At 43.7% G+C, this 20,813-nt stretch overlaps 1 protein-coding gene across 3 annotated transcripts in view; it reads left to right on the top strand.

Annotated features, from left to right (window-relative positions):
- Positions 1–20,813, top strand: part of LOC126253436 (proton-coupled amino acid transporter-like protein CG1139) — a 245,305-nt gene that overhangs the window by 181,508 nt on the left and 42,984 nt on the right. For all 3 annotated transcript variants that reach the window (XM_049954779.1, XM_049954780.1, XM_049954778.1), the window contains 2 exons: positions 6,464–6,550; positions 18,990–19,140. In XM_049954779.1, the coding sequence (XP_049810736.1) occupies positions 6,464–6,550; positions 18,990–19,140 (238 nt within the window). The remainder of the gene's footprint in view (positions 1–6,463; positions 6,551–18,989; positions 19,141–20,813) is intronic.

Here is a 20,813-nt window from a genome sequence, read left to right as displayed (position 1 = left end):
AAGGCTTTCTGCGGACACTCCAAGTTTCACAGCCGTATAATCCGATGGACTGGGTCAGTGTTTCGTACACATGGAGTCTGGAATGCCTCGAGAGTCTGCGCGATTTCAAAAGCAGACTGACTTAAGTATGACTGGTTTGCGGCTTGGACCCTAGGCTTGATTTCTGCCTCACACTATGCGTCCACTGTAAAGATTATCCCAAGTTAATTAAAATAACGAACTTTTTCGTACCATCGGTTTCCGACTACAAGGGGGTATCTTGAAAAACCTAAGTCCTGTTCACAGCAGATACTGGGTCTTCGATTCTTTCACGAGGAGACCGCTCTTGCTTGCTGTCACCTCCACGTTATCGCTCATCCGCATCAGTTCTTCCTTAAGTCTGGACAACAGGGAAATGCGAGACATGTGATTCTCTCACCTGTTACCACGATACCTTCGAAATTCTTAAGGGAAGCTTTCATTATTGTATTTTCTAGCACCAAGTTGTACAACATCGGTGATACGCCATCTCCTCCTCTCAACCCTGTGCTTTTTTTAAAATCTCCGTAACCAGGTTCCCGAGCTTCACTTTGCCATTTGAATTAGCGATACAAAATCCAACTAGAATAACAACATTCTTTGGTATTGCAAACTTGGTTAGGCAATTCATCAGGCTATCCCGGTGGATGTCTTCTTAAAATGTGAGAAAAGGTCATGAAGGTCATCGCCATATTTCTACATGTTCTCGTCGAGCTGTCACTGTACATAGATGTCCACAAAACAACGGCCCTTTCCGAAGCCGCCTTGGCATTCACTAAACACTTCTTATGCAAACGCTTGGATCCTATCAAGTATACAGCTCGGCAAGCTCTTCTAACAGATGTTCCTCTATAATCTGTGCAGTCCATTTTGTCATCTATCTTGCATAGAGGGCAGATGAGTGGTGTCTGCCAATCTTCTGGGACTTTATTGAAACAAAAAAATAAAAAAATAAAAATGCGCGAAATGACCAACTGCAGCGCCAGATGCATACGACGCAATTAGTTTTTAGCAAGGACTATGTTCCTTATAATAAATGCTCAACACATCGGCCGTCATTCATCAGCAGTGTCTGTAGTCGAGGGGCAATGTAGTGAACAGCACTGTACAGCACACCAGTAGGTAAGGTGAGAAATTGTAGTCGGATGTTGTCTTTTACCATCGCTAATGTGGTCGAACGATCGCGGTAGACCTGCAACTTCAGGTAACTCCACAATCAATAAACAAACAATTGCGGTCTGCAGTTAAGTATGATGTACACGGCGGCTCAGCACGCGATCCTCACGAAACGATGTGTGCAAGAATTGTTTCAAATGTGTAGCAATATGGGGTGGAGCACAATTCTGCATAAAAGTCGTACCATCTAGCAGGTATTTACCAGCCAGTCTAGAGATGATCTGACTCCCTCTCTCACTAAAGTTCATTTTATCTAAAATTCTCATGCTGCGTCACTAACGTGTTGCTGTCCAGCACCATCTGCTGGCCAGTTCCTGCACTCGTTTTTGGTTTCAATAAAATGCCACATCATTTGAGGCATGTGCGTCAGTTTTTACCTCTCTACCCACGTTATTCCGCGAATTAGTGCACTGTCAAGTGTTAACAGACTTTGGGGTCACCCTGTACAATGGAGGCAACTGAAAAGGTCCAGAGCGTTCCTCGAATATTGGTTCTCTACACCTACGCAACGCACATGAACGACTTCCTCCTTTGATTTCACGTGGGTTATGCTGATCGTTGCAAGGGCTCGAAGGAAATCTCTGAATTAGTTTTACATCTGCCGCCATTTATGCTTCGTAACGACGCCAAACTCCAATCTTGTTCTTCCAAATCCTCTGTTTTCCCAGAATCCTCCCGATAAAACGAACTCCTTTATTTTCCTTCCCTGTTACTGAATTTTCGAGTTTCTTCAATCTACCTCACATTTCGCATCGCGTCACAGTATCACCCCTTGATATCTAGGCTTCAAAAGTCCACGAATACCCTTGAAATTCTAGTCGCAAACTGTTCACCCATGGTCAGACTAGACACTGTTTTAATATTAAACTCTTTTCTTTTCCAAGATCGCTAAAAATTTTGTACTTTTCAGTATATATCACACTCTTTAGTAATGTCACTATCGTAACATAGTACCTAAATATAAATTATAATTATGTTAATTATATAGCCGATTCCTTTTTCTAGTTAGCTTGCAATATCTGAGAATATACGTTTGGAGCACAGAATTCAATAAACGGGGTCTCCAACAACGGGAAAAGAAAATAATTGTAGTGTTTCCGACGTGGCGTTACAGGAGCATGCTGAAACCTGAGCGGACTGATGAGATGAAAAATGACGATGTTCTCCAGAAAATCGCAGAGGAGTAGAGTATGTGGGTAGCTCTAACTCGTAAAAGAAGCAGGATAACTGATATACGTCAACACTTCAGGAAATAACTTCCGTCGTACTAGAGGGAGTAGTAGAAGGCAAAAGTTGTAAGACAGAATAGAGACTGGAATATGTCCTACAAATTGTCGAGAACATCTGGTGTGCTTCCCTGAGACAAAGGAAATCGCGGCTGGCAGCACCAAACCTACCAGGGACGTCATGGGAGGAAATAAAATTAGAGCCGCCTGTGACAAACTTCTTCGTCATTTTTTTTATTTTTGTGCGAGTGCTGGTATATTACACTTGAGTTGAGCTAGCCTGCTTTGATTAAAACCTAAATGAGAAGTTTCTTTCGTTTTAGAGCACTCTCACGGTGACTGGGATCTAGCTACACCCTTTCCGATAATGATCTACAAGTCAAAGACTGCCTCGCAATTAAGTTTCGTAAAAGAGATTCATTAATACTAAATTTGTGTACACACATACACACACACACACACACACACACACACACACACACGCACTGCACAGGACGGTATAAAGCTAACCAAAAGAGTTCCTTGTGTCCTGAAAATTCTCCAGCGTATAGTAGGCCACTGATGAAATAATGAATTGAAGTACCACAGACGTGTTCTGGGTGCCAAACCAGACCGACAATTCCATTGACGTGCTACAACACACGAAAATTATGACATTAAAGCCCGATCCGATTAATTTCAAACCATATGATTCTTACGCTCAACAAATTGTTTCCATTTTCAATTTTCGTAGTGACAAACTACTTACCTGGAGCACATTTCTTGGGAACTGGAACAGCACTGGTTTTTTTAAAGACAGTTTATTTTGTAATACTGGACACTTCTCGAATCAGCATTTTACGAATGAAAGAAAAAAATATGTTATTGTTGCGATAATCACATGTAGTATGTCTCACTGGTACTGGAGTACTGTCAGGGGCGAATTAGGTACCCTCTGATTATTCATTAAAATTAAGTTGTTTTCCAGAGAAGTTAGTATGCCAAGTGACAAGGTTCCGTCTGACAAAATCGAAGCAAATGAGTTGTTAGTGTGACAAGGTTGTTTCTGAGTTCTGCTACTCGTAAAACGTACTCATGCTGCAATCTGTAGAGAAATATCCAAATTACAAGAACGCTGAAGTTCTTTGGGACAACGAGGCTCTTGTTGACACATGGAACTTCATTTCTTTTATTAGCGAATTATTTTTCTTCTAAGTAATGATACATGAAGATGAATATTTGTACAATCATTAACTTTTGTTGGTTAAATCCTATCACCGGGAAAAACATTATTTTTTAAATGGGTGGAAAATATCTACCTTATAAACTGTACATTTCTAGAAGGAAAAAAATGGAACCTGAAAAGCGTGAGATGCTTGAACAGCATGATCAAATATTAATTTTTTCAGTTTTCAAAGTCTGTTTGCAGCAGTAGTTTTAGACGGAATGAGGGAGGAGGAAGGTTAACACAGTTACGTGTCGCTTTTATTACACTGTTTTTGGAACTGTTCTTTAGAACACAATGAGACAAGCATTGACTAGTACGATACAAAAAAATCGCTACTGTAGGTGGAGAGACAACTGATTGATGGTTAATAAGAGTCTGACATCAGTTTACACGAAAAGAATTAAGTGTTAGTTGACACCTTGTCATACCAAACGATCGATGTAGAAAGTTGTATTTTTGTAGTATAGAAATAATTTCAAATTGGAATATATATTCGCCGTTTGCGTGATGTCGCGTGTCACCTGCTGTATACACAATTTACAGCACAAATTCGTGTGAGCATTCTTGCACTGCCGGCCGGTGTGGCCGAGCGGTTCTAGGCTCTTCAGTCTGGAACCGCGCGACCGCAACGGTCGCTGGTTCGAATCCTGCCTCGGGCATGGATGTGTTTGATGTCCTTAGGTTAGTTAGGTTTAAGTAGTTCTGAGTTCTAGGGAACTGATGACCTCAGATGTTAAGTCCCACAGTGCTCAGAGTCATTTGAACCATTCGTTCACTGAGTTCGAAGTTTGCTATTAGTATACAAGGCAACGAATGTAACATCTGTACTTCCTGTGACGAATTCATCTGAAGTCAAAAGGTCACATCCACCTATTTGAGGCTCGCTTTCCGTTTGTCACGGTACCTCCGGAGTATTTGCTTTCTCTGCATCACTCCCGGCGATATCCTTGATAGGATGGGATGGTTTTCTTTATTCGAAGAGTTGAAGAACTACTCTGGCAATACACAGCTTCCGGGATGAGATGCTAAGTCGCGCTTATCAACCGAGACGAAGGCGGCTGGCTTCTTTTAAAACGTTGCAGAGGCGCTGCGATGTGTCGAGTCGGCACAACTTTTTCACCAAGTCCTTGTAGTGCCGCGCCTCAGTTTCATGATTCCTGACAAATTAGTGGGAGGACCTTGGTGAGCTATCGGAATTTGCGTAGTGTGTGTTATCGTTGCGGAGCGTCAACAAACCATGAAAACTGCGGCAGTCTTGTTGCTCGCTTTATAACGCGGTCAGCTGTCAGCTGAGCGACCACAGCTCTGCTCGCGGCGCCCTGCTCTGTCAGACCGAGATGACGAAAGAAGACGTCAGTTTCACACAGTCCACGGAAGCGTTGCATCCCTCCACGTGAGTTCCGTTCGACGCGTTTACTCAAATTGTTGCTTCCAAACTGCGGATTTATTTATTATGTGCTCTTATTTTTGTGCTATTCCAGAGTTATTTTATTTCACGTTCAGTAATACATGGGTGAAGAGCATTCATACCCGGAATAATTTCCAGCAACATTCCTCTGATAACTTACACTGGTGGTCTATATGCTGCACGTAGCCTACTTAATCATGTGGTTACACTTTCGTGTGAAATATGCTCTAAATAAATTCAGTTACACTCTTCAAGGCGTTTAGGAATGTTCATTAAAAAGTTACTAACTTTAAGAATCAACTTAATTTACATGACCGAAATCAGATTTTCTTTCCAAAGTTGCGATTATCTTAATTACCTCTTAGTTACAAACACAGTTAGCAACCATAAAATTTGCTAATTTCGACGCACATTGTGTCGTTGTAACGGATACTAGCCTGAGTGACGTTAAAACTATGTGCCGTATTCGTTCTATAAAAGGGGCCAACATGTGGAGTGTGAAGAAAAGAATTATCGACTGCCTGAAAGATTGATGTCGTCAGTTCTAAGTGCCAGTTAGAAAAAGTTTACGAATCGACATGGACCCGGTCTGCTACACGCAGTTTTATCGTGTCACTGCTTCCCTTAAAAATGAAGCTGCCGATATGTTACAAGTTTCGTTATTATGAATTCACAGTCTAAGTAAAAATCAGTCTTAGCACGAGAACTGAACAATGAACATTTTGCAGTTGCGTGTATTGATAGAATTAATTCTTGTGGCTCAACACTCATTTTGGTACTGGATATATTGAAAGAAGAAATACCTGTGGCTCAGTCTGGGAATACACTTAAAAAAAAAACAAAAAAATAAAAACACAACTTTCGTGTTTGTAATAGAGTTACCGAACCTGTAACGTTATCTACTTATATTTGGGGTTAGAACATGTGCGAAATGTATCCTAGAACATGTGTAGCTGTGCACTACATTCAACGATGTATACCTACTATTAAAGACATAGTTTACGGAAAAAGAACTTAAACCAGGGTTCACCTATACCTCTACTACTACTACTACTACTACTACTGCTACTATTCTACAAAAACTAAAACTGTTCTTTTTATTTTCTCTCTCCTCGGTTGTTTTACCAGCAATGCAATTTCTTGTTTATCTGTATGTGTCAGAATTTGCATATAATCCGTTCAGCTCGTGAATATCTAACGTATCTGTAGTGAGCAAATGTATCTCTTTATTAACATCTCTCTTCATTGTCATAGTGCAGCATCAGCCTGAAATGTTTACATTTGTGTGTTAACGCCCGTCATTTAAGGCTGCTGCAGTTTTATACATTATACCTGTGTCACTCTGTGCGATACTGCTTTGAAGAGTTAATATTTGATCCCTGTTGCAGTGACATATGACCTGTGACATTTACATCAACTTTGTTACAGTGCGAAACTCGCAGAGGGAGACCCCGAGAAACCTGGCCTACCAGCGTACGATCCCTTCCAGGAGAGAGATGTGTCACACCCAAACAGGTAAGACATCATCTCTTTCTCTTTTCCTTAGAGTAGTAACTCAGATTTTTTCCTCATCAAGAGTAACGTTGACAACAATAAAATGAAATATTATGTGCAAGTACATTGCTTAGAATATCTGTAGTTCTCGGCACTGTGTGTGTGTGTGTGTGTGTGCGTGCGTGCGTGTTTTGGTGTGTGTGTGTGTGTGTGTGTGTGTGTGTGTGCGTGTGTGCGTGTGTGTGTGTGAGAGAGAGAGAGAGAGAGAGAGAGAGAGAGAGAGAGAGAGAGAGAGAGAGAAAGAGGGAGAGAGAGACAGCATTTATGCCAATGTGATGTAACTGTATTATAACTCTTCATTGTTGCTAATGTTACTGTAGTGTCGGCAGACTTGCCAACACTACGCACACTAATTGAAAGAGGCGGCCAAGATGCACGCGCTAACTCACGAAGGATGGAGTGCGGTCTGAAACAGGATACGTAATGAATGTTATAAAGAAAAGTACGTAGCTTCTTGAATACTTAACTTTTAATCCATCCTTGTATACATCGTTCTTGATGAGACATCTGGAGATTGTGGCGATACGAGACTCTTTAGATACAAGCTATCTAAGGCTAATGGCGCCTTGCTAGGTCGTAGCCATGGACTTAGCTGAAGGCTATTCTAACTGTCTCTCGGCAAATGAGAGAAAGGCTTCGATCAGTGTAGTCGCTAGCAATGTCGTCGTACAACTGGGGCGAGTGCTAGTAAGTCTCTCGAGACCTGCCGTGTGGTGGCGCTCGATCTGCGATCCTGACAGTGGCGACACGCGGGTCCGACATGTACTAATGGACCGCGGCCGATTTAAGCTACCACCTAGCAAGTGTGGTGTCTGGCGGTGACACCACAGTTACTTTCTTAGGTATTGAAATTGACTGATTCTAGTTTCTATCCGTTCACAATGATTATACTCGTATTTTTCGACTGAGGTAGAAATGTAATATATCTGAAAATTTAGTACTTGTTCACAGTAGTTAAACCTTGAGGCAAATATAATCAAAGTCAGACTGAATGTTGGAGAAACATGTTATTTTAATCAGAATACTAAAACTGATCAAACGACCAAGTGTGCCGCACGTGGTTTTGAGTTAATGGTAAAATGGTAAGCGGAAGCAGACTTTATAAAGAGTGGGACGGTTGGATAAGGAGTGAATTACAGTGAACAATTCGGCGATAGCAGTATTGACAAACTGCCTGTTGGCTTCTGTTCAAATGGTTCAAATGGCTCTGAGCACTATGGGACTCAACTGCTGAGGTCATCAGTCCCCTAGAACTTAGAACTAGTTAAACCTAACTAACCTAAGGACATCACAAACATCCATGCCCGAGGCAAGATTCGAACCTGCGGCCGTAGCGGTCTTGCGGTTCCAGACTGCAGCGCCTTTAACCGCACGGCCACTTCGGCCGGCTGTTGGCTTCTGTCTCGGGTTCTTCGGCCTACGTTTGTTTGATGATTTTTCTGACGTTTCGACATGACGAGTGGCTGGCATTGTCAAAGCTTCATCTTCCATTCGCTGGTGGTGCTGAGGAATTTTTCTCATCAGCATCCAAACCAATACCAGCTATTAGAATTCGGACATAAATGCACAAGTCACAAGTAGACGAGAGACAGAATATATGAGGGAACTGAATTGTGAGTTCAGTATTTTAAGGTGGGCGAAAATCGAATCGTCATGCTAAACTGAAAGGTTACAGTATGAGAAGCAATGGAAATCAGATATAAGGGAGAACGTGTGTCACGCAGTAGGAATGAGAGATGTGAAAGACTCCTCGAGTTCTGCAATAAATTACCTATAATAAAACCAATAACGCGTCTACAAAATTATAACAGCGAAAGCTATATTTAGTAAACTGCTGGAAACATGAGAAGTCAACTGAATTACGTCTTGTTGGGACAGAGATTCCGAAATTAGGTATTGCTTTTTAAGGCTTACGCAGGAACAGATACAGATTCTTAACATAAGTCACGATGGAGACTAGATGATAGTTCGAAAGAACTGTAGGGAAGAATCAACGTTCAAGGAATTGTGAAACTGAAAGTCTGAGGACTGATGATGTGCGTTCGAAGTTTTTTGAGGTTGTGAATATGAAATAATCAGTGCACCATTAGGTAGCTTAGCCAAAGAGATTTGTACATCTCTGACAAAGGAAATCAATGCAGTATTACAGCCAAATAGAAGAAAGCAACTGTGAAGACGTTTTGGGTACGAGAAGAAATTGATATAGGAAAATATGGAACAGAAAGATATCCAACAAAAAGTACAGCAATATAAAACATTATGAAGGAAATAAATAGGAATTCTAAGAAGACTAAAGTAGGAAAAATCTGCAGAAATCGAAAAGAAAGAGAATAGCTTCTACAGTATTTGAAGGTATCTGGAAGAACAAAAATTATGATGAAAAACAGAAACTTCAGTACATGAAAGAAAAAAAATTGCCCGGAGAAGAAATCGTGTTGGGCACCATAGAACCAGTCAGAAGGCTGATGACCCAACATTCCATCCCCAAGATGGGAACCTATAACACCGCTCCTATGTACCTCCTATGTTTCTGTTTCTGCTTCTCGCTAACAATGTACGTCGCTTAGCTCGCAACTTTTTATCAACATATTCTCTGTCGAAATGATGATCCGGATATTAATATGTTTAAGTATTAGATGGTACGGAATGGTTATAATTGAGGTGTAGCTACTCACCTAGGTCCACTGTGGGCTGTAATTACCGTGTGGCAGGGAAGAAGCAACTTGGTAGATATGTTAATCCGTTAATGCGGAACCGATTTAGACAGGAAAAATAAGTCCTAATTTTGGCCACCAGGTGCAAATCTGGTGCTTTACAGTATCTCGTCAACGTCTCCGGTGCTCATATTGAACAAACTGTGTAAGCGGCGGTCAATAATAACATCAAAATTATGCCTTTCTCACTTATTTGACCTTTTCTGCCCACGTCCTACTCCTAATACACTACGTATGGAAATATTTGTATACGTCTGTCTTGCATTCTGAGCGACAGTTTTGCTCCTCGCAAATCGGTTCCGCATTAACGCATTAGAATTCTACCAAATTTCACTGCCGTACGATAATTACAGCCTACAGCGGACTTCTGTAACTGCGCTTCAGTTATAACCACCCGGTAGATGGGAAATACATTTCGTGATTTTCCAACTTGAAGAATAAAATGTAATCCAATATAAATCGACATCTGCAATGGAGATAGGGCATCGTGTTGCGTACAATGAAGCATCAAATGCTACTCACGAAATGCAGCTGGTACTTCGTAGGCCTCTATGGTCACCCTTACGGAGCGTAGTTTATGTTTAACACTTATCTCCCGTAACGAAGTCCTGTCTCGACTGATGAAGAAAGAGATTACTATGATCCTCCGAGATTAATTTTCATTGTGCTGCCAGGGTGTTACATTTTGACCATTCTGTCCTGTTGGATAAAAAAAAAAAAAAAAACAAGATTTAGGTAGTTTGTGCGTGTTGACCAGCTTTCAGCTAAACGGTAGACGAATGGCATTAAGACGAATGCAGCAATCTGAAAATGTTCAAACTCGCTCTAAACCAGATTTCACAATTTTAAAAAATGATTACCAAATCTGATGGCGGCTATCATGCGATGTCTACGTCACACAGAAAATAAGATGCCATTTATGTTGTTCGTAAGTGTCAATTTTGTTCACCCACCGGACGCTTGAAACAGACTATTTCGAAAACAATTTGTCTGCGTTATTCGTCATTGAAGTGTAATTTGCCCAAGAGATGTGAAATAATGGAGGACACGTATTATCGCAACCAGCCACTAAGACATTAATAATATTATTTATTATACAGGTGTTGTAGAGCATGTTGTAGCGTACTTACGTAGCAGTCCATTTGCGTTCTGTTTGTGCGGTTTACTGACGACTTCGTTGTATAGAGTGAGTAAATATAGAGCCATGGAACAAACGTCACTAAACAGGAAGTTACTGACTTAACGTGTATGAGGGCACGAAATAAAACGAGTAGACTGTTAATTGGCCGGCCGCGGTGGTCTCGCGGTTCTAGGCGCGCAGTCCGGAACCGTGCGACTGCTACGGTCGCAGGTTCGAATCCTGCCTCGGGCATGGCTGTGTGTGATGTCCTTAGGTTAGTTAGGTTTAAGTAGTTCTAAGTTCTAGGGGACTGATGACCACAGCAGTTGAGTCCCATAGTGCTCAGAGCCATTTGAACCATTTTTGAACTGTTAATTGTTGAAGAGTGCTGATTAGTGACTGCGCAGACATGCCGCTTCAGAGTGGCTGTCCCTCTCATCGTTTGTAACACGGCTCACAAGGTCGTCGTTACGTATTACCGAGAAGGTCACCCAGTGGAGTAATGGCGGAATTCCCAGGCGGATTCCTACGTACTGTTGGAAGCGCCACACATTCACGTCCACACGTAAATTGTTGTTCTAGTCTTCAGTCCGAATACTGGGTTGAAGCATTTCCTCATGCTATTCTGTTTGGTGCAACCCTGTTCAACTACAGCAACTAACGTCCTTCCGAATCTGCTTACTGAATTCATCTCTTGGTTTGTCTCTACAATTTTTACCCCTCCCCTCCCCCCCCCCCCAGACACACACAGTTTCCTACAGTACTAAATTGGCGATCCCTTAATGTTTCAGTGTGTGTTCTGTCAACCGATCCATTCTTCTAGTCAGGTCGTGCAACAAATTTCTTGTCACCCAAATTCTGTTCAGTACCTCTTCATTAGTTACGCGATCTACCTATCTAATCTTCAGCATTCTTCTGTAGAACCACATTTCAAAAGCTTGTGTTCTCTTCCGGTTTCAACTGTTTTTTGTCCATTTTTCACTACGATACACGGCTGAAATCCATACAAATACTTTTACAAAAGACTTGCTAACAAATCTACACTCCTGGAAATGGAAAAAAGAACACATTGACACCGGTGTGTCAGACCCACCATACTTGCTCCGGACACTGCGAGAGGGCTGTACAAGCAATCACACGCACGGCACAGCGGACACACCAGGAACCGCGGTGTTGGCCGTCGAATGGCGCTAGCTGCGCAGCATTTCTGCACCGCCGCCGTCAGTGTCAGCCAGTTTGCCGTGGCATACGGAGCTCCATCGCAGTCTTTAACACTGGTAGCATGCCGCGACAGCGTGGACATGAACCGTATGTGCAGTTGACGGACTTTGAGCGAGGGCGTATAGTGGGCATGCGGGAGGCCGGGTGGACGTACCGCCGAATTGCTCAACACGTGGGGCGTGAGGTCTCCACAGTATATCGATGTTGTCGCCAGTGGTCGGCGGAAGGTGCACGTGCCCGTCGACCTGGGACCGGACCGCAGCGACGCACGGATGCACGCCAAGACCGTAGGATCCTACGCAGTGCCGTAGGGGACCGCACCGCCACTTCCCAGCAAATTAGGGACACTGTTGCTCCTGGGGTATCGGCGAGGACCATTCGCAACCGTCTCCATGAAGCTGGGCTACGGTCCCACACACCGTTAGGCCGTCTTCCGCTCACGCCCCAACATCGTGCAGCCCGCCTCCAGTGGTGTCGCGACAGGCGTGAATGGAGGGACGAATGGAGACGTGTCGTCTTCAGCGACGAGAGTCGCTTCTGCCTTGGTGCCAATGATGGTCGTATGCGTGTTTGGTGCCGTGCAGGTGAGCGCCACAATCAGGACTGCATACGACCGAGGCACACAGGGCCAACACCCGGCATCATGGTGTGGGGAGCGATCTCCTACACTGGCCGTACACCACTGGTGATCGTCGAGGGGACACTGAATAGTGCACGGTACATCCAAACCGTCATCGAACCCATCGTTCTACCATTCCTAGACCGGCAAGGGAACTTGCTGTTCCAACAGGACAATGCACGTCCGCATGTATCCCGTGCCACCCAACGTGCTCTAGAAGGTGTAAGTCAACTACCCTGGCCAGCAAGATCTCCGGATCTGTCCCCCATTGAGCATGTTTGGGACTGGATGAAGCGTCGTCTCACGAGGTCTGCACGTCCAGCACGAACGCTGGTCCAACTGAGGCGCCAGGTGGAAATGGCATGGCAAGCCGTTCCACAGGACTACATCCAGCATCTCTACGATCGTCTCCATGGGAGAATAGCAGCCTGCATTGCTGCGAAAGGTGGATATACACTGTACTAGTGCCGACATTGTGCATGCTCTGTTGCCTGTGTCTATGTGCCTGTGGTTCTGTCAGTGTGATCATGTGATGTATCTGACCCCAGGAATGTGTCAATAAAGTTTCCCCTTCCTGGGACAATGAATTCACGGTGTTCTTATTTCAATTTCCAGGAGTGTATATGCGATATTAACAAATTTCTCTTCTTCAGAAACATTTTTCTTGCCATTGACCGTCTACCCTTGGTATCCTCTCTACTCCGGCCATCATCAGTTATTTTGAACACAAGTAAAAAAATTCATCTACTACTTAAAGTGTCTCGTTTTCGTACTCAGCATCACCTGATTCAATTCGTCTACATTTCATTATCCCCGTTTTTCTGTTTTTGATATTCATATTATAACCTCCTTTCAAGAAGCTGTGAATTCCGTTCAACTTCTCGTCCAGGTCCTTTCCTGTCTCAGACAGAATTACAGTGTCTTTGGAAATCCTCAAAGCTTTTATTTCTTCTCCCTGAACTTTAATTCCTACTCCCAATTTTCTTTGGTTTCCTATATTGCTTTCTCAGTGTACAGACTGTATAACATCGGGGACATTCTGCAGCCCTGTCTCAATCCCTGCTCAACCATTGCTTCCCTTTAGTGCCCATCGAACCTTATAACTGCCGTCTGATTTCTGTGTAAGTTGTAAATTGCCTTTCTCTCCCTGTAGTTTACCCCTGTTCCATTGAGAATTTCATACAGTGTACTCCAGTCAACATTGTCAAAAGTATTTTCTCTGTCTACAAATACTACAAACGTAGGTTTTACTTTCCTCAACCTATCTTCTAAGATGAGTCGTAGGGTCAGTACTGCCTGACGTATTCCTACATTTATCTGGTATCCAAACCGATCTTCCCCGAGGTCGGCTTCTACCAGTTTTTCAATTCTTCTATAAGGAAATTCTGTTAGTAGCTGAGGCTAGTTCCATAAAAAGGTGTACAAATAAAACTTGAACGAGAATGTCACATGGCTTAAACTAAGGCAGGAAACTGAACTTGCATTTATGGTGAGTATACAAAATATTGCAGAAGCATCTCACATAATATTCGTAGGTTATCCAAAGGACTCAAAGCCAAGAGAAAGAAAGAATATACGTAAATGATCGTTTGTTCAAAATAGTGTATCTCCGAAAGTTCTCCACTGATTGCTTTCAAATTCTGACAAATGTCGCATTCGTATATTCGTATGTAAATGCGTATGTAAATGTTCGTTTGTTCAACGCCAGACGCTTCGAAATCTTGACACAACGTTGCATGCGAATACGCGCCTGGTGTTATGTTGCTTTTTATTGAACAGGAATGCTGCATTTATGGGTTATCGACTTATGATTAGAATACTACTATAGAATCTGAATTTGCAGCAATAACAATGAGACTCATGATCATATGGATGGGGAAACAGGATGGACAGAGGAGTGGGAGGAAAAGGACATGGAAAGCGGAAAGAACGAGATGAACAGGGAGAGGGGACTGGAGGAGAAACGGAGGAGGAAGGATAAGATGAACAGAGAGAGAGGGCGGAAGAGATGATGCAAAGAGAGAAGGGCAAGCTGAGGAGACGGGCAAAGAGAGGGGGGAAGAGGAGACTGACAGAGACAGGGAGGGAGAAGGAGATAAGGACGTACGTCCAATTCCCATACATATTCTAAACATATGCTTTCTCGTTTCTTTCTCTTCGATTTAACCAGAATGAGCCTCAGCAACGTGTTTCTGGAAACAGCTAGTAGTGAAAGAAAATTTTTTGCCAATGTAAGTCAACGTGACCGGTAAATTACATTTTAATTAACAACGGGCTTAACTCAACTTTAAATCACACAGTGTAAAGAATCTCGAGGCACAGCGGTTAGTCCCGAATAGCAGCTCGTACAGTCTACATATTACGTTCCCCACAAAACAAGTTGGTACGCCTCAGCTTCTCCATTCTGCCCGTGATTTCTGTAGATACTAAACAGCAGACGTAGTACCAAGCCCATCTTCCACAAAACCTGAGCGATGTTTATCTCAGGCACGCAAACTGACATATTAGCTGTTCACACACTCTCTCAAAGTTATATTCAGTTCCTGGAGTTGCCCATAGCATCCATGCCGTTGGATGGACATCCTCCGGTTAACGGTGGTCAACGACTCAGCGTGCTCTGAAGCGGGTCGCCGTTAAGTTACTACGGCAGAGAGCGCCGACGCCTGGCGAGACGAAAAGAAGGCTGCAGCTTACCTGCTGGCAATGAAGATATATCGCGTTTTCAGTGGACGGTCAGTGATGGTCTGCAGTACGTTAGTTCCACGGAAACGTTTAGCTCAAAAGTGACGCGGGGAGCATTTAGTTGCTAGGAAACCAAGTTTTTGACTTCGGCGTCATGCTTAAACTGTGACTACTTACAAGGGAACCTACCCATCGCACCCCCCTCAGATTTACTTATAAGTTGGCACAGTGGATAGGCCTTGAAATAGTGAACACAGATCAATCGAGAAAACAGGAAGAAGTTGTGTGGAACTATGAAAAAAATAAGCAAAATATACAAACTAAGTAGTCCATGCGCAAGATATGCAACATAAAGGATAGTGCGAGCTCAGGAGCGCCGTGGTCCCGTGGTTAGCGTGAGCAGCTGCAAAACGAAAATTCCTTGGTTCAAGTCTTCCCTTGAGTGAAAGTTTAATTTTTTGTTTTCAGACAATTATCAAACTTCAGGCACTCACACATAATAAACTTAGATCTCCAAAACTCCAGGACATGTTCAGATGTGCTTCGACATATTGCAGGATTTGACGGTTTACACACGGAAAAATTTGAACTCGTTAAAAACATATATTTTGACAGAGCACAGGGAAAACTGTGCGACTGTGAAACTGTTGCATTCATTTGTTGCAGTTCATATGACAAACTCTTATGTTTTCATCACTTTTTTGGGACTGATAATCACATCCACAAGAAAACCTAAATCGGGCAAGGTAGAAGAACTTTTTACCCATTTGCCAAGTGTACAAGTTAGGTGGATCGACAACATATTCCTGTCATGTGACGCACATGCCGTCACAAGTGTCGTATAGAATATATCAGACATGTTTTCCTGTGGAGGAAACGGTTGACCTATGACCTTGCGATCAAATGGTTTCGGTTCCCATTGGAGAGGCACGTCCTTTCGTCTACTAATCGCACGGTTTTGCGGTGCGGTCGCAAAACACAGACACTAAACTTATTACAGTGAACAGAGACGTCAATGAACGAACGGAACGGACAGATCATAACTTTGCTAAAATAAACTTTTCACTCGAGAGAAGATTTGATACAAGGCTCCTTCGTTCCGCAGCCGCTCACGCTAACCACGGGACCACGGCGCTCCTGGGCTCACACTGTCCTTGATGTTGCCTATCTTGCCCATGAACTACTCAGTTTGTATATTTTGCTTATTTTTTTCATAGCTCCACACAACTTCTTCCTGTATTCTCGATTGATCTGTGTTCAGTTTTTCAAGGCCTATCCACTGTGCCAACTTATAAGTAAATCTGAGGGGGGTGCGATGGGGAGGTTCCCTTGTTAGTATACCACACATTCACAAAATGGGACTCAATGGCAATGTATACGTCTTTCAGTGTGACTAAAAATTTCTGTAATGGGATGTGGCAATGGGGCAAACCTCTCAGGGGGAGTTAGGCGGCGCGATTTACTGTGTGAAGAGTGTTCGACCATTGACCCTCCTACATTAGCTCAGGACATTCCACGCGGATCGCAGCTGTTACCGAGGTCGATGTTGGTGTTGTACTCCGTATGGTCGATGATCATTTCTGACTTTTATGTAGTTGAATGTGACTCCAGGACAGTGGACTTCGTTAGATGTAGTGAAGAAACGTCAACGCACTACACACTACCATGAAAAAGAAACAGAGGAAATTTCTGTTTCCATAGGAAGCGTGCGCATTTTGCTGAAAGTATAACAGAAGGTGGAAATGAAAGGTATGAGGGGCGTTCAATAAGTAATTCAACTTCTTTTTTCTCGGAAAATTTCGATTGAAAAAGGGCCGAATTTGTTGTGAGACATCAATGCAATATTCTCGATTCAGCTCCTATAGTGTTCTGAAGTTCCGATAGGTAGCGGCACTATACGTAGCCTTCAAAATGGCGTCTGTAACGAAGGCGCTTTCCAAGCAGAGAGGTGTCATTGAGTTTCTTTTCACTGAAACACAGGTCACAGCAGATATTCATAGGCGCTTCCAGAATGTCTACGAGACCTGGCAGTGAACAAAAGAACGGTGGACAGCTGGATGGTGCGTCTGCCATAATCGTTACAGGATCGAGCAAACCAGACGGCTCTCCCGCATGCATGCAGGCTGCACAGAGTTCTGTAGATTCTTACTGTTTTCGCCTACATCTGTTTGTGTTTCACAGTTGAAAGCTGTCAAAAGCTGTGCTGGGTGTCAGGGATTTTCTTTAGTTCACTCGACTGTAGGAGTGTCTTAGCAGTAAAGAATAAATGTATTAAAACTTCATGCATGATGCGACATTTCTCACTCATCTCATTGTTTATGACGTCATATCGCCTTAAGTATGACAGGTAGGTGGTTCTCACTCCAACAACGATTGCTACCTGGCAGTAAGGGATAAGTCTACGAAGTTTGGTTGAAATCGAAGGAGTGGAATATACAGACACGCGTACATATATCCACATTTGTAATATGTTTGGATGTTATATGACTATATGCGCTGCAGGTACGATGATTTTTTTACTGTGTGTGCCATTAAGGTTATACGTTTTTGCGGAAGACAGGTGGATAACTGTGTCAGCGCTACCAACAGAAACGTCCAGTTGTGCAGCGAGGTGTTCGACTGTGATCCGTCGATCACCTAGAGTGTGTCCGAAAGCTCCAATAATGCACGAGTCACGAAACAGAGGCCAAGTTCAGCGTGGGGGATGTTTCCGTTTGTCTCTGAGGCAACTTCAGATAAACTGGTGGGTGTCTCGCAATGCAAAGTATGTAAGAAGTTACTAAACAATCATTCGGGACCTTTGAGTATGTTGTTACCTCATTCCATAAATACTTTGAAAAAGGACAAAGACTTAGTGGATTTCTAAATTGAGGGCTAACACTGACTGAAGAAACTGTGGCTTGGTGGGTATTAAAAACCACACTATGGTGATGTGCAGCGTAGCACGAAGAGAGCTTAGTACGAGAGAAATCTTCTCGTTTCAGACATGTACGTTTTATATTAACAAACTACGGACAACGGACTTCGTGTGCGCTAAAATTCATTTGGATAGTTTAGAATGAATTGTTTTGGAAACTTAGAATGAATTCAGCGGACCGGCAGTACATATCCCGGAAAAAAGTTATTAAAATTGATTTAACTGGGTTCATATTTGGCTGAAATGCACTAAGGTTACAGAAAGTAGACTTGCAGAACCTTGCTGTAGTTGCCGTTGCAGTATAGTAGATATCTTCAGTTTCTTAAGTACATCGATTTTCGGAGAAGGTTTGCTTCCTACAGAAAACGTGTTTTAAAGGTGACCTGATGGTGGCTCCAATTGAGAATAGCCAATACTAGTCGACAGAGTGTGATGTTCATATCAAAATGAATAAATATACTCGAAATACGCCGCAAAGAAGAAAAAGGACAAATAAAGTCGACAGTGTTCTCGCCTACGATCGCCCAAATCGAATATACATTATATTAGGCCTCGTATTGCGATACTCGAGTTAAAAATTTTCCAAACCGTATTCATAAGTGACAATAAAAGCGTGCAGAATAAACTGCTGCCGGCCGCGGTGCCCGAGTGGTTCTAGCCGCTTCAGTGCGACACCGCTCGACTGCTACGGTCGCAGGCTCGAATCTTGCCTTTGGTATGGATGTGTGTGACGTCCTTAGGTTAGTTAGATTCAAGTAGTTCTAAGTTCTAGGAGACTGATGACCTCAGATCTCAAGTCCCATAGTACTCAGAGCCATTTGAACCATTTGAATAAACTGCTGCACAGTGTAGCAAGATAGCTTTTCGACTGCTTGGGTTGAGTGTAGAATGGCTTGCATGGGAGTGAAGCAGCCTGCCCGTTCGGTCGGTAACGTGCGGCACCCTGCTTGCATGGACAGGTTAAAAACGTAATGTGTACAGATCTGCCAGTATCCGGCTGAAATACGTCGTGCTAAAGTAAATATTGCTGTTAAATGTGATTGAGGGAGTAAATTCTTTGTAACATAGAACGTTATTGTCTTATTTTCCGCCTCTTGCGGATGTTTGATGGAGCGCTCGTGTTGCAGCGACGTGGGCGCCCTGGCGCACCTGCTCAAGAGCAGCTTGGGCAGTGGCATCCTGGCCATGCCGCTGGCCTTCCGCAACGCGGGTCTCGCCTTCGGGATGGTCGCGACGCTGGTCGTCGGTTACATCTGCACCTACTCCGTGCACATGCTGGTGAGTGCCGCTCTGCCCCGCCCACTCGGCTGCTCCCCTGTTCTCGCAGCAATCAGTCAAAAGCCTGAATTGCCACCTTTTTCAACGCTGACCGCTACGAGACGTGCAGGAAGAGAATCAGTGAGGTTCTGGAAGGTGCCGTTATATATGTGGAGCCATATCGCCGTGGCCAGCTGCACTAGCTTTCTCGTCTGAGGATCCATGGCGCGAACGGCTCAGTAGAGGTGGCCTCATGGGTTCTCGATTGGGTTAAAAAACTGGGAAGTCTGGTGGCTAGGAGAGTACGGTAAACTCATCCTGATGCTCTTCTAACCACGCGCGACGCGTTACCTTGACCTGCCGCTAGATGCCATCGTGCAGAGGGAAAACAAACAGCATGTAGGTATGGACGTGGTTCCCAACGATAGATGCATACTTGTGTTGACCTATCGTGCCTTCCATAAAGCAAGATCACCCAGGGAATGCCACGAAAACATTTTCAAGACCATAACGCTCCCTCCTCCAGCCTGAACCCGGTATCGAACACCTGTCCGATGGAGCATTAAACGTGGTTCATCTGAAAAGTCTACGTGTCGTCACTTAGTGGCATCCAGTTGCAGTATTGGCGTGCGAATTCCAGCTTTCGTCGCCAATGAATGCCAGATAGCATGGGTTCATTGGTTCATCTGAACCGTCAGTTGTTCAACAGCTGCACGTCCATTCGCCCGTACCCAAGCCGCATCTGTCGGCCGGTTTTCCAGGCTTACCACGCTCAACCACGGCAACATGGGCACGGTTTGCAACCTTAGCCGTTTCGGAAGTGCTTCCACACTTGGCCCGAAAGCGAGTGATTTTCCCATTTTGCTCGTGACATAAATCGCTCCGTTTCTGCCATACGGCAACGACTGCACGGTTATCAGTGTACCTCGGACACGCTTTGTGTACCCTCTAGTGCCAGCACTACACCTGCCGTCTGTAAGTGATGAGTTGATGTCGAACATAGGTAGTGGTCATATTAATGTGACTTGGCCTTGTTTATAGTACAGACTAGTCAACACCCATTCTAACCATAATATACCGTATATCAACTGAGCCAAAACTGTTCCCAGTGATTGGAAGAAACCATAGCTCAAAAGCGTCTACAGCAAATGCAACGGAAGTGAGCCACAAAACTAGCGTCCAATCTTATCGTCGCCCATCTATTGTAGTTTCCTATTATCTAAACATAATGATGCATTTCGATCAGAATGACCTCCGTGCTAAAAAGGCTCCCCAAATATTGGCCATGAAACCCAACTTCCACTTTTCTCGTATGTGCTCCAGAGAGTGTGTGGCGATTTATATCGCTCGTGCTTTGTGTTAGTGACATAGGGTACGAAAAATCGTTCAAATGGCTCTGAGCACTATACGACTTAACTTCTGAGATCATCAGTCGCCTAGAACTTAGAACTAATTAAACCTAACTAACCTAAGGACATCACACACGCCCATGTCCGAGGCAGGATTCGAACCTGCGACCGTAACGGTCGCTCGGTTCCAGACTGTAGCGCGTAGAACCGCACGGCCACTCCGGCCGGCCATAGGGTACGCTATTAAAAGTAACCTCAGACTTTCTGCAGGTTATAGAGTTATCAACAATGAAGTACTATCTACTAAACTGCGGAAATAACGCGAAACTTTTCGTAAGATTTCCA

Source organism: Schistocerca nitens, chromosome 4 (assembly GCF_023898315.1).
Source record: "Schistocerca nitens isolate TAMUIC-IGC-003100 chromosome 4, iqSchNite1.1, whole genome shotgun sequence".
In the NCBI taxonomy this organism is placed as follows: domain Eukaryota; kingdom Metazoa; phylum Arthropoda; class Insecta; order Orthoptera; family Acrididae; genus Schistocerca; species Schistocerca nitens.
This window is presented reverse-complemented; position numbering and strand designations above follow the sequence as displayed.